The 12,500-nt window shown below is 36.1% G+C and overlaps 1 protein-coding gene across 1 annotated transcript in view; it reads right to left on the reverse strand.

Moving 5' to 3' along the window:
• Positions 1 to 70: 70 nt before the first annotated feature.
• Positions 71 to 12,500, reverse strand: part of LOC119576947 (hormone-sensitive lipase-like) — a 17,003-nt gene continuing 4,573 nt past the window's right edge. Inside the window, 12 exon segments of the mRNA XM_037924597.1 lie at positions 71 to 1,509; positions 1,657 to 1,822; positions 3,669 to 3,718; positions 3,720 to 3,908; positions 4,327 to 4,787; positions 5,970 to 6,158; positions 6,817 to 6,991; positions 7,734 to 7,841; positions 9,297 to 9,502; positions 9,874 to 9,981; positions 11,146 to 11,263; positions 11,556 to 11,745. Of these exon segments, the coding sequence (XP_037780525.1) occupies positions 1,279 to 1,509; positions 1,657 to 1,822; positions 3,669 to 3,718; positions 3,720 to 3,908; positions 4,327 to 4,787; positions 5,970 to 6,158; positions 6,817 to 6,991; positions 7,734 to 7,841; positions 9,297 to 9,502; positions 9,874 to 9,981; positions 11,146 to 11,263; positions 11,556 to 11,745 (2,191 nt within the window). The 3' untranslated portion in view covers positions 71 to 1,278.

Genomic DNA, 12,500 nt, shown 5'->3' on the forward strand with positions numbered 1-12,500 from the left:
CAAACTAACTTTTTCACACAAGACTTTTAGTGTCAAGGTAGATGGTTATTATATACTATTTTTTTTTTTATTTCCCTAATAACAGCAGTTTACTCACTGCTGATAAATGAACACTTACATTCTGTAATCACAAATATCACAGATTCAACTCATAAAAAAGAAAAGTATCTGTTCATTAATCATTGGATACAAAGTAATAATACTTATTGGTATCACCTCATTAGCAAGAGTAATTGTCCAATCTCTTTAAATGGTCCTTACCCCTTAATTAACAGCTATGTAATCTGAACAAGCAACTCCCTTCAGTAACAATACCCACATATAATGGAGATTTCCTTTAACATTTTCTTAATCTGAACAAGAAAGCATGGAGTGAAGTAGACATTAAAGAAGTCTATTGAATGTATTATTAAGTAAAACTTATTTAGAAATAAGCTTAACTCAAAATAGAGTTTTAAATCTGGTGGGGAAGTTTGAGATTTCTGGATCGTGGACAAGTACAAAGGTTATCAACCCAAGATCTTAAACTTACTCAAAAAAATACCTGACTTTTAAAAATTCAGCATCAACTTATGCTCTGCTGTGAAATATCTATGGACCTCACCCTTCTTCACAGGAATTATTACTTATTTTGCATAATAATAACCTCACTATAACCAAAGAGCAAATCTTACCCAATTTATTCATCAGTATTTTACTAAAAGTTCCTCAAATCTTCCATGAATACTTTATAACACAAAGAACATTGCACATTTAAGGGTTAACAAGGTAGTGGTAAATACTTGCATTATTCTAGCAGTTAGGACCTATGCAGAAATTAAATATTGTTCTTCTGTTAGTCTTTTTTTGTCTACACAAACTGTGTTCAAGACAAATGTATATAGCATAGACAACCATTTGCTGTGTATCGATCATTTCCCTAATCATAATAACATTCACATGTATCAGTATCTGAAATAGATTGCACGTTTAGTCAATAAAATAGCCATATTTTCTCTCATATTTGTGTGGTTTTTGATATGGTGTAGTTGTAACTTGGTATTGAATGCTTCAATTCAACAAAATGAGGTACAACCCAAAGGACAGTTATCCACAAAAATATTCCTATCTTTGGATGATTGAGATTACCAATTTTCTGTGAGAAAATAAACTGTACATCTTATTATGCTATTTCAAACTCTGCAAAATGCATAGTACAGCTTTACAATAAATTAATATAAAACAGGAAAAGTATGAGAAGGTCTCACTCATCTTACATCTTAACTGTAGTATTAAAGTCTAACTTTTTTCCTTTTCTTTCACTTGCGTATCTTCAGTCAACCCAAGCAGTTCTCGGATGCGATAAATTGCCCTCTTGCATCCAACATGCGCCTCCTGAGATACCATGGAGAGACTGAGGAAACCATGAGGAAGGCGCTCCAAAATGTCAATGGTGACTGGGACATTGAGGGATTTCAGTGTCTTGGCCATGGTAACATCATCATCCAGACAGAAGTCATATTCAACAGTCTGGAATATTTTGTAAGAGAGGTTGTCAAATATTTTTTTGATTAGTCATATCACAACATTATTAGGTATCAAAATTATCTCAGCAGAGATAGCTCATTACTAGCAATCTAAGCAAAGGATATAAAAATTATTTAGCATGCTATTCACCAAAATTGCACAAGGTGGAAATTTTGCAAGTATTTCCTTGGGAGCTGTCAGTGGACTTAAGTAATGGTCATGAATAATTTCTACTCCACTAAACTCCTCAGTGAGACTGCACCGACTGCTTCTGCGTTCAGGACTTTTGCCCATCAAAATCTGACCAAGGGATGGTCTGAAATGCAAGAAAAATACACTGCTGTTATATGTAATCAGCAACCTTTCACTTTCATGAAATATAATGACCTTACTTAATTAATCCAAAAACAAGGTAATGAAAATACAATCCAACAGTAAATAGATGATGATAATTTCCTAATATTTTTCCTTTAGCACAATCTGTTTTATCCATATAATAAACTAAGTTTAGACATGAGATAAAAGAGGGAGGGGTTTATGAAATTTAATCAATATGTATTCTCATTAATATACTTATTCAGGAACTTCTCAAGCAAAACCTGACCTCAGTCAGCATCGCACTGTGCATATTTATGATTTGCCATTATATTTCTTGATGAGTATATAGCACTGATGACTCAAGTATCAAGGGCAGCCCAATGTAACTGAAAGGGGTGCACTACAAGTTTGGAAATTCCTTTTCTTGAAAATCCTGAGTCACAGTAGCTATTCACTAATTAATAAATTGAAGTGTGTTCATTCAATTAAAGCTGTTTCCCATCATCCATTCAAGTATGTATCAAAGATAAAATTCAAGAAATGAAAAGCAATTGATATTCAGAAAGATTTCAGTTCACTTTTGTTCAAAATTTTATAGTAGTTCCTGTTAACATGTCAGCATCCCATGTATGTGCACTGGCTGCAAGTCACTCCTAATTTCTTGTGTGCATAAGCACTATAATAAGGAATTATATACTTTGTCAGAACAGAAGTCTCAGATGTTAAATTTGCTGAAAATTGATCAATAACATTAAATCTTTTAGATATAGACCCAACACTTAAGGTCAGCATTCTTAGTACCTTAATCCTGGAAAAAAAAAAAGAAATATGATGATACATTAAATAAAAACTGTGAAAATAATTGTTGATTCATTGCATCTGGAGTTGCTCAATATCCTAAGAGCACAGGATGTGGGGAAGGAAAAACAGACAGCCCTTGTTTTCTGGAGTCAGTGGACTTTACTTTTTTCTGTTTAAAGGTTTCATTCCATATTATCTAAACTAATTTTATATCTCATGCACTGAAGAAAAAAGCAATTTGAATATTTTTGACATGACATCTCTATAAGCACAACCAAATATGTGTAATTTCATACAATCAGTATCCTAAGATTCTAAAAAAAAAAAAAAAAAAAAAAAGGTCCTAGATAAAACATGCATTAATACCAATTTCAATTAACCCATAATTGACGGGTAGCATTCATAGAGGCCGGGGCCTCGCTGCCGGGGGCTTATATCGTCGCCCTAGCATGCGCGACCACTCATGCCAAATACCAGCATCCCATGCCGTTTCTTCGTAATACTACGAAGATATGTTGTATTTTCAATTTTCATTATTTTTTACAGTCTCTACTTGCCAAACTTCCTGATAAATCAAGACTGAAGGGTATTTTTGTTGTTATATAGACTCCATAGTTGATCATTAATGGGTCTATAGTCCGAATAAAATAAGCAGTGTGCGGCATCATGGAGTTGAAATTGTCGGTTTGTTGCATTTTTTTTGTTTGTTGCATGGTAAAAATGAGTGTTAAAACCGACTTAATCACACTTTCACTGGCAAAAAAATAATCTTTTGCCGTGATTGTAACAAAAAAAAACTCATGGCATGTCCATGCATACTCTATGGCATGTGTGATGTGCCCCCAGCAGATGGTCCCGCCATGCCATGGCATGTGCGTACATGCCACCCATCGGCAATGGGTTAAAGTCCTGTACTCTTGTTTTAAAACAAAGATGCAGTATGTGTATTAACTCAGTAAAACTTCAAAAGGGATTATGATGAAAAAAAAAATTAAACATTCATCCTAACATAATTGAACCAAAGCATAAGAATGCATACTTACCGTTTTTCAGCAACAGCTTTAGGGAATGGTTGAGTTGGTGATGAAGGAGACGGAGGCACTTTCTTTTCTTTTGAGCCCAAAGGATGTGAGACCAGCAGATATACCACTAACTACAGCATCTTTAGCTCTTCCTAGCTTGGCTGTAATTCCTGCACCTACACCAGGGGCCTCAAATAGGACAGTTTCATCATCCTGTTCACTCTCTTCACTTCCTGTGCGAAGGATGGGGACTCTTCGACCCTGTCAGAATTAGGAATTTAAAATTCTTCACAGGAGTATACAGGTAGCCCTAGTCGTTGAATAGGGATGCATTCCTCAGAAATAACCAGACAATGAAATGTCAAATAATGAGAATATTTTTCTTAACTCAACAAAAATTTTGTAAAAATGGAATCAATACCATTTTCACTATGCCTCTCATCCATTACAGGAACGTTACACAAAGTGATTGACCCTTTTTAAATAAAATTAATTCTAGATTAAACATTTCTCATCAAGAATGTTTTTTACATGAAATTTGTTGATACCAGTAAGTGTGTTATCTTCTGATATTTGGATATAAAATCATAAATTCACAAACAATGTGATAGGTCATTCATTTAAACCATTTATATCAAATAATCTATGAATAATGGGTACAAGAGATACCAGATCTTACTTGCTTGTCTGTACGTGAGTCCAGAACATATTTTTCTAAAAATTCTGTTACATATCTTCTGGATCTCTCTTCCTTTTCCTGCGGTTTCTGACTTCCATTGCCATTGCTCTTCCTTGTCAAGGAATCGTCCATTTTGGAGGCCTCGGATGTGAGTGAGACAGTCGTGAGGGTGTCTGACCCTGGCTCAGAAGCAAATGAAGGGCTCTTGACTAAGGATTCAGCTTCTTTGACATCACTCTCTGAAACCTCTACAAATGACTCGTTGTCACTCTGGGTGTCAGAGACTTTTCCCTGAGGTACCTCTAGGGCTGCATCTAGTGTTGCTGGTGCCATTTCAGGGTTTCCCTCACAGTGCTCTGGTGTAGTGGGGAGTTTTGGGGTATGCAGGGGTGGTGTTGATATGGTAGCATCACCTGGAGTGGTTGCTAATGATGTTCCTCCACTTGGCACACCAGCATAAGCTGAAACAGACTCCTTTGATAACAAGACATTCTTTATTAAAATGTAATAGGCTGTTTAGCAGGCAAGTTTTAACCCCTTCAATCCAGATGACATGACCATCATGACATGAAAAAATTTGGCTTGAAGGACAGGTGACATAAACCTGCTGTCACAAGAAAATTTGGCTGTGGGTCAGGGTGACGAAAACCTGCCAATCATGAGAATTTTAGCAAAAGGCCAGGATGATGGGAATGACTTGCTATGAGTGCACAAAGCTCTTGGAAGTGATTAGATTCTTTGGCATTTAGGATGGGGCTTTTGCATTATTTCCATCAATAAATGAGTATGGAATGTAATGTCCTTCAGCCAAGACTGGGAGAGCCCCAGCTCCAGGTAGGTCACTATATCCATACTCAAGATAATATTCCTGACAAATATAAACATTGAAAAAAGAGAAAATAACACTGCAAGGGGAGGCATGGAGTTTTACCACTGCTCATAAATGTTTGTGTGCTCTCTGGCCAACAAGCCACACACCTGTCAGAGTAACCATTCAGGTAAGCTTAATGCCTGTATTTTGGGCCAAGTGCAGTCAGTATATCATTTGGATATAATGGGTTAAAAGGTTATCATTTATCTTGTAGAGTTGGCAGTAGAGGGTAGTGGTGGTTGATGGCAGTAATGACAGTGGTGGTAGTGTAATGGTAGGTGTGACATGATAGTGGGATTGATAGTGATGGCAATGATAACAGTGGTAGTGTAATGGTGGCCATGGCATGAAGTGGAAGTGGTAATAAGAGCAGTTTTAGTGTAACAGTGGGTGGTGGTGGTGGTGGTGGTGGCAGTGGGTGATGGTGGTGGTGGTGGTGGCAGTGGGTGATGGTGATGGTGGTGGTGGTGGTGGCAGTGGCAGGTGGTGGTGGCGGTGGCGGGCGGCGGTGATAATGATGGTAGTAGTGATAGTAGTAGGGTAGTGACAGTGGTAGCAGAAGAATTGCAGAAGAGGAAGTGTAATGGTGGTGATTGTGTATGTGGTGTAGGTGGTGTTTGGTAAGATGATGGTGATGAATATAAATGTGAATAGGAATAGGAATATAATCATCATCATAGCAACAAAAATAGAAATAATGAAGGTAATGGTGAAAATAATTAAAAGAAGTTCAAACAATTATTCATTTAAGGACAACTGACAGTCTTACTACCTTTTAGACACCGAAGAGCAAATCCTAGGGGCAGCATAGGGTCCATGACAGCAAGCAGCCTAGCAGGCGATGGGACTAACTCGAATACAAAAGGAGTATAGGCGAGGAAGAGACCATCAGGTGGCCGAATACCCAACTCCAGACACTTGATGGTGAGGCCAGTTATGAGGTTCCCTCCTGCACTATCACCTGTCAGTGTTGTAAAGTACCTTGGTTTAAATTTTCTTGATGCTTAATATTCACAGGATTTAATTTACTACATTCTATGCATCCAATATTTATGAATCAACTCAAGTAGAATTCCTAAACGACAAAGTCACTAGGATTCACATTTCCAAGAAAAGGAATAATGATTATGAAGACTATTTCTTATACATGCAAGAAACATCAGTTGGTAACTTATACATAATAGTGATTAGTTGTTAATAGACATCAATATAAAGAGCTGAGTATGGTACCAGGTATACCCATTTTGTTCAGACCCACACCATACATACATGATAGAATTGTAACCATATGTTAGCATCATCTTTAACCATCACTTGTTAGAAAATATCAACCACCATTCTAAGTCATAACTTACCAACAAAACTAAGATCTCACTCCAGTTTTTTAGGCTTTCTATACTACTTTGTTCTTTTGCAATTCTTTGGCTATGTATTTTAAGCTGAGGTATCATCATGTAAAAGAAAATGTTGAATGTAGGAAGGGTGTGTAATATTGATTGTATAGAGTATGTTTAAACTTATTTCATATATGTTACATTCATAATCTCATGGTGTCATTGTGTCACAAAATATCACAAATGAATGTTGAATTTCTAAACCTTTTTCATATGTAAACTGACCTGTTAGAACAATCTTCTTGCCCGTGGTTCCAAGGAGTTCCATGTTATTGAGAACCCAAGAGTAAACTGTTAAGACCTCCTCCAGAGGACGAGGATAGCGAGCTTCTGGAGCTAGGGAGTAATCAACAGAGAGCATTGGAACAGAAACTCCAACTGCCCACTCACGTAAGAATACCTGCAAGGACAAAGAGCGTTTTATGCTAGCGTGGCCTAGATTATTTTTTTCCCAAATGTTTAGCAACATTATCAAAACCACAGGAACCTTTAAAAATCTAAAACATTAACTCTACTGAAGGAGGAAAGGAGGAAGAAGACATAAAGAATAACAGATAGAAACATGATCAGTTTCCCTCTTGCTCTTAATATGTAATATTGTTATTAATGTAATCATTATATCTTTCAACTATCACCCAGTGCCTATGTTTATGCTGATTTCTAGATACATGCATGTCTTGACTTTAATACTGTTATACAGTAATTCTACCCATCCATCTTATTTACATGTAAAACACACTTGTTTACTATCCTTGGCATATGGACTTGCCAGCATGTCCAATTTTCCTTCTCAGAATTAACCAAAATCTTTCCTTCTATAATCTTGTCATATGGATAGTGCCAATGTCCAGGGTTATTCTGGACATCTTGGAGAAATACCTCACTCCTCAATTCTGTACAATCTACATTAAAAAAAAAAAAAAAAAAAAAAAAAATGTTATCATCATCTTTAGTCCACCATATAACCCTTATACTTGTCAACTCGCCTCCAAATCTTTGCAGTAGGGAAAGGAGTAATATATAGACAGACAGATAAAAGGGATGTGGAGGAAGAGGAAGACAAGCAGCGTGGTTAGACAAGACAAAGAGGGTGTAAAATAGAAGAGAAGGACAAACACAAGGACAAAGAAAACAGAACAAACCTCCTGAGCTTTAGTAGACTGCGTCACAAAGCCTCCACCATGACAATGAATGAGGAGGTACTCAGACTTTGGCAATGGTTGCGGACCTTTGCTTTCCTTTTCACCTGGCTGAGAATAATAGAAGTAAATTAGATATGAGTTAAAAATTAGTTTTAAATATACTACAACAATAGAAAAAATATAAATTACTTTTATATACAGAAGATTTTCAAGACTAATATTTGCATAAGAATATACCCAGCACATAATAATTACACCATTAGGGAATCAACTCTCATCACAGTTACAGAAAAAAATGAAAAATTTTTTTCACTTAGATATTTCAAATTCATATGTATATATAAATTAATAATCTAGAGGAAGTTGTTGTTGTTGTTGTTTTTTATCTGCATTACCTCCAGCTACCTTTAATCCCTACAATCCAGATGATATGACCATCATGAAAAAATTTGGCTTGAAAAGCGGATGACAGGAACATGCTGTCATGAGGAAATTTAGCTGTGGGCCGGGGTGACATGAACTGGCTGTTGTGCACATTTTGGCTGAAGGCCAAGGTGATGGGGAAAAATCACCATGAATGCACAAAGCTCTTGGAGGGTGAATAGATTCTTTGGGATTTAGGAAGGGGCTTTTGCATTAGTTCTATTCATAAATGAGTGTGGAATGTACTGTCTGTGAGCCATGACTGGAAAAATGCTGGCTCCAGGAAGGACACTATTTCCATGCCCAATTTTCAACACAAAGCTTCAGTCACTTATGAAAAAGGTTTTTCTTCACTCCTGATGAAGGACAACAAAATCATCATTTCAAGGGGCTAAGGGCTGCTGCTCGAAAGATGGCCAAGAAGTATGGCTGTACTGCACACAACTACTAGAGGATTGCTCAAACTTTCAGGCAAACAGATAAATGAAGCTTCCACTGGAAAGTTTAACTAGCTAATGGCATGAGAAATGATTCAAAATTCAATTCATAAAAGAAATAAAATAATGCATACAGCATCAAATATCACCAACACACAGTCAGCTTTGTATTTTTCATACCCAGAGTCATTGTTAAACTACTGAAACACTGTGGGCTTAACCCAAGCCATAAGTCTTTAAATATTTACGTAAAAACAGGACTTTTCAAGTTACTTCAGAGTAAACTGAATATCAGGAGTTCCAGACAGGTACATAGGTTAACCTTCACAACATGAAATATGAGACCTGGTCCATTCATAAACAGTTGTGGTTTCAGCCCCAATGCCCAACTTTAACAATGTCACTGCTCATACCCTATCATAATACTCATTTTTAATTGATAACCTAATTCTAATAAAAAAAAAAAAAATGTGGTCAGCAAAATATCTACGAATCTTTCCAAATCATATCAACTTACTAATATAATTACCAAAATGTTGAATGGCCACTCAAAATAGCAATATATACAAAGTGCTTAAAACCCCTTTCAAATATCTCAAAAGCAAAGTAGCTCTACCAACCTGGATTTGCACATTCAAAAGCTTCCAAGGGTCCATGCTCAAGCAGTACTTCCATGCCTATCTACATGACTATCTATCCCTACCTTGGCGCCTACCATTCCTTCACGCAACTGAGCCGAGAGCAGGTGACAGGTGATAGGCCTGGCCTCTATATGTGAATGGGGGGGAGGGATAACAACTGTTGCTGTCCCATCCAACTTTGTGACCTGCTGCTCCTCACATGGCACAATCACCACTTGCTGGACTGCCAAGCCAGGTCCCACAATACCAGGCAACTGAGTCAGGATGTCTGGTGAAAAATTACAGATTATTTTCTGTTTTTTAGATAAGGATCAGTTCAAATTATTACCAAAGGACAAACTTCTACAAGGTTAATATATGCTTTATATATTCACATGGGAGTCCCTAAATCAAATAAATATAGAGCTATATATTTTTCTTTTGTACTTTACACTACATTCTATGAATCTTTTTTTTATAATAAATTTGGGTATGAACAAATGAAACTATATCCAAAGTATTACAATTATAAGTATGCAAAATACAGAAGATGACCTGAAAATATTTCTTTATATGTATTGCAGTGTGGAACACAAAATCTTGATATCCAATGGTGAGAAAAATAATCATAGATACAAGTCTATTCCCAATATTACTTACCAGTCTCAGCAACAGACCAAAAGGCTTTAATGAAATCAACAGAAGCATACTGAACTGTGTCCACAATTCTTCGAGATCTCAGTTCAGCATCCACAACATATCTTCCTCCTAAAAACATTAAATATCATCAGATCATTTCCCTCAAGAATGATACTTAAAAAAAAGGTAAATATCAATAACGACTCAACATTTTTTTTTATTAGCTGTGCAAAATAGCAAGGAAAAAATAACACTGTCATGAAAGGTCCTTATGCTGCTATCTGGATCAGCCTATAAAAATGAATAATAATTTACAATATATAAAGATCATATCATTTCTGCATTAGAATCTAAAAAGATAACAGGGCTAATTACCAATTTCCAAATTTGGTAAATCCTTTTCTTCCTAAAGTATTGAAGGAACACAAATTAATAGAACATTTAATCCTTTATGCTGGGATGACACGCCTTGGCAAAGCTAAGCTTAAAATATGGATGTCATATATGAATATATACATACCATGGTGGCCTGGGCCTTAATAATGGATGGTATCACATACATGCCATGTACATTTTTAATGATACTTGTCAGACTCTCACAAAATCCTTCAAGATTCATTGTTATTTTTAAGCAATTATATTTCTATCTTGTTTCTCACTCTCTCTTTTTCTATATGTTTTTGTTCGTCTTTCTCTCTTTATGTATTATCATTTTTCAAATAGAATCATATTTCACTTATCTCTAACACTATCTCTCTACCTCAAAGGTTTTTTGGTTTTCCTCTTTGCATCTTAGGATGTTTTGAGGATGGTGTAAAGTCAGATGATTATTGCACAGGTAAAGTCTTGAAAATGACAGGTTTGAGAACACATAAAATTGACAAGTTCTATTTTTTGTTGCTCCCATGTCACTGCTCCTTCTGTTTGTGTTCAAAAACACACTATAATCAGCTAATATGAAGTATACAGTGTAGTTTCTAAAGATTTTTGCATAGAAAACATAAAATAAAGCAACTATGAAGGTCTGAAAACTCAGAAAAATGTATAATTGAATAAACAATAGATCCCATAAAAGATAAACAATTAGTGAAATTCTTTCAAGTACTCAGATTAACCTGAGCACACACATCCCAAAACAGCCCATACAAAGGATTACATGGCACATGCAAAGAGCATAACAATTATGATGAGGAACATAAAGCAATATACAGCATAAGAACAAAAACCACTTTAACATCATTACAACAACAATAATTAATATATTAATGAAGTGCTCCTCTGTATCCCACATACCTGTCATAACAGTGTTCTTGGTTCTCTGTATGAAGCTCCCATCTGCATAGTAGACCTCACTGAACGCACTCAAACAAATATTCAAGTACTTCAGAGTCTTACGCAGAGAGGGGTAATACTGTAAGCAAGATGTTTCCAGTTATCAATAGACTTATTAAAGAGTTAGGATGAATAATTTAATCATTATAACACAAAAATACACTAGTAAGTAATCTAGTTACATTCAGTTCATCTACAATTAATTTCTTGGCCTCTGTGGTATACTTGTTGACATTTCCTGTATTATAACCCCAAGTTTCTTCAATAACTCATAACAAAAATATAACATGCATAGTATCATCCTATTTCTTTTTCTCTTTTAAATAAACTTACAACTCACACTTAGCTTTTACTACAACATTTGCACTCACATGGAATCCCAAACAACGTCCATAGAATGAGTACTGCGGCACTGTATTCAGCATACTCATTAACTCATTGGGGGAACTGCTAACAGCTGAGAGAAGGTTGCCATCTTCACATCTCGGCAAGAGCATTTCATCAATGTATTCAAAAAGGGTGACAAGTGATGCAAGGGTTTGGCCCCAAGCTTCAACCTCCCTGTAATTGAAAGGAAAAAGATATGAATAAATAAATACATCACATATTAACATCAATAAGTATATACATGTTCATGTAATTGAGTATACAAAGTATATATAAAGTGATTTATCTATCTCAAATAGGCAAAACAACTACCTGCTTTCATCACTAGTATTACAAAACTATTTAAACTGTTTGAATTTCAAACTTCTTTAAATAAGAATATCATCAGGTCCTGAATGTTTTACCTTAAAAAAAAAGCAGATCGTAAAATTGTATAAACAAGACCAATCAATCATTCATCACATATATTCAGTTTAACTGACTTAAATGGAAACAACAGGAAAATCTATAATATCAGGTCAAGCAGTAGGCCTAAGGTGTCCCTTAGTTCCATGACCCCACTGTATGTAAGTCATGACATCTTCTTCTTTTAACGGTAGGTTCATGTCTGAGCCGCCGTGGTCACAGCATGATACTTAATTGTAGTTTTCATGTTGTGAGCTTGAGTGAATAGTGGGGGTCCCCAGTTCCTTCCACGGATGCCGTGTACCTTTTAGGTAATCATTTCTCTATTTATCCGGGCTTGGAAACACACTTAGTGGCTGCTTGGCCACCAGTGCTAGGTAGGCATCAAGGTGAAGCTCCTTGCCCAAGTCGAAAAGCTGCGACGTGACTCGACCTCGATTCAAGATTGGTTGCTTCTACAGTTCTGAGTCCGACGCTCTAACCATTCGGCCGCCGCGGCCTTAAGTCATGACATGGACAGTGTC

The sequence above is a fragment of the Penaeus monodon genome, chromosome 9 (assembly GCF_015228065.2).
Source record: "Penaeus monodon isolate SGIC_2016 chromosome 9, NSTDA_Pmon_1, whole genome shotgun sequence".
NCBI lineage: Eukaryota > Metazoa > Arthropoda > Malacostraca > Decapoda > Penaeidae > Penaeus > Penaeus monodon.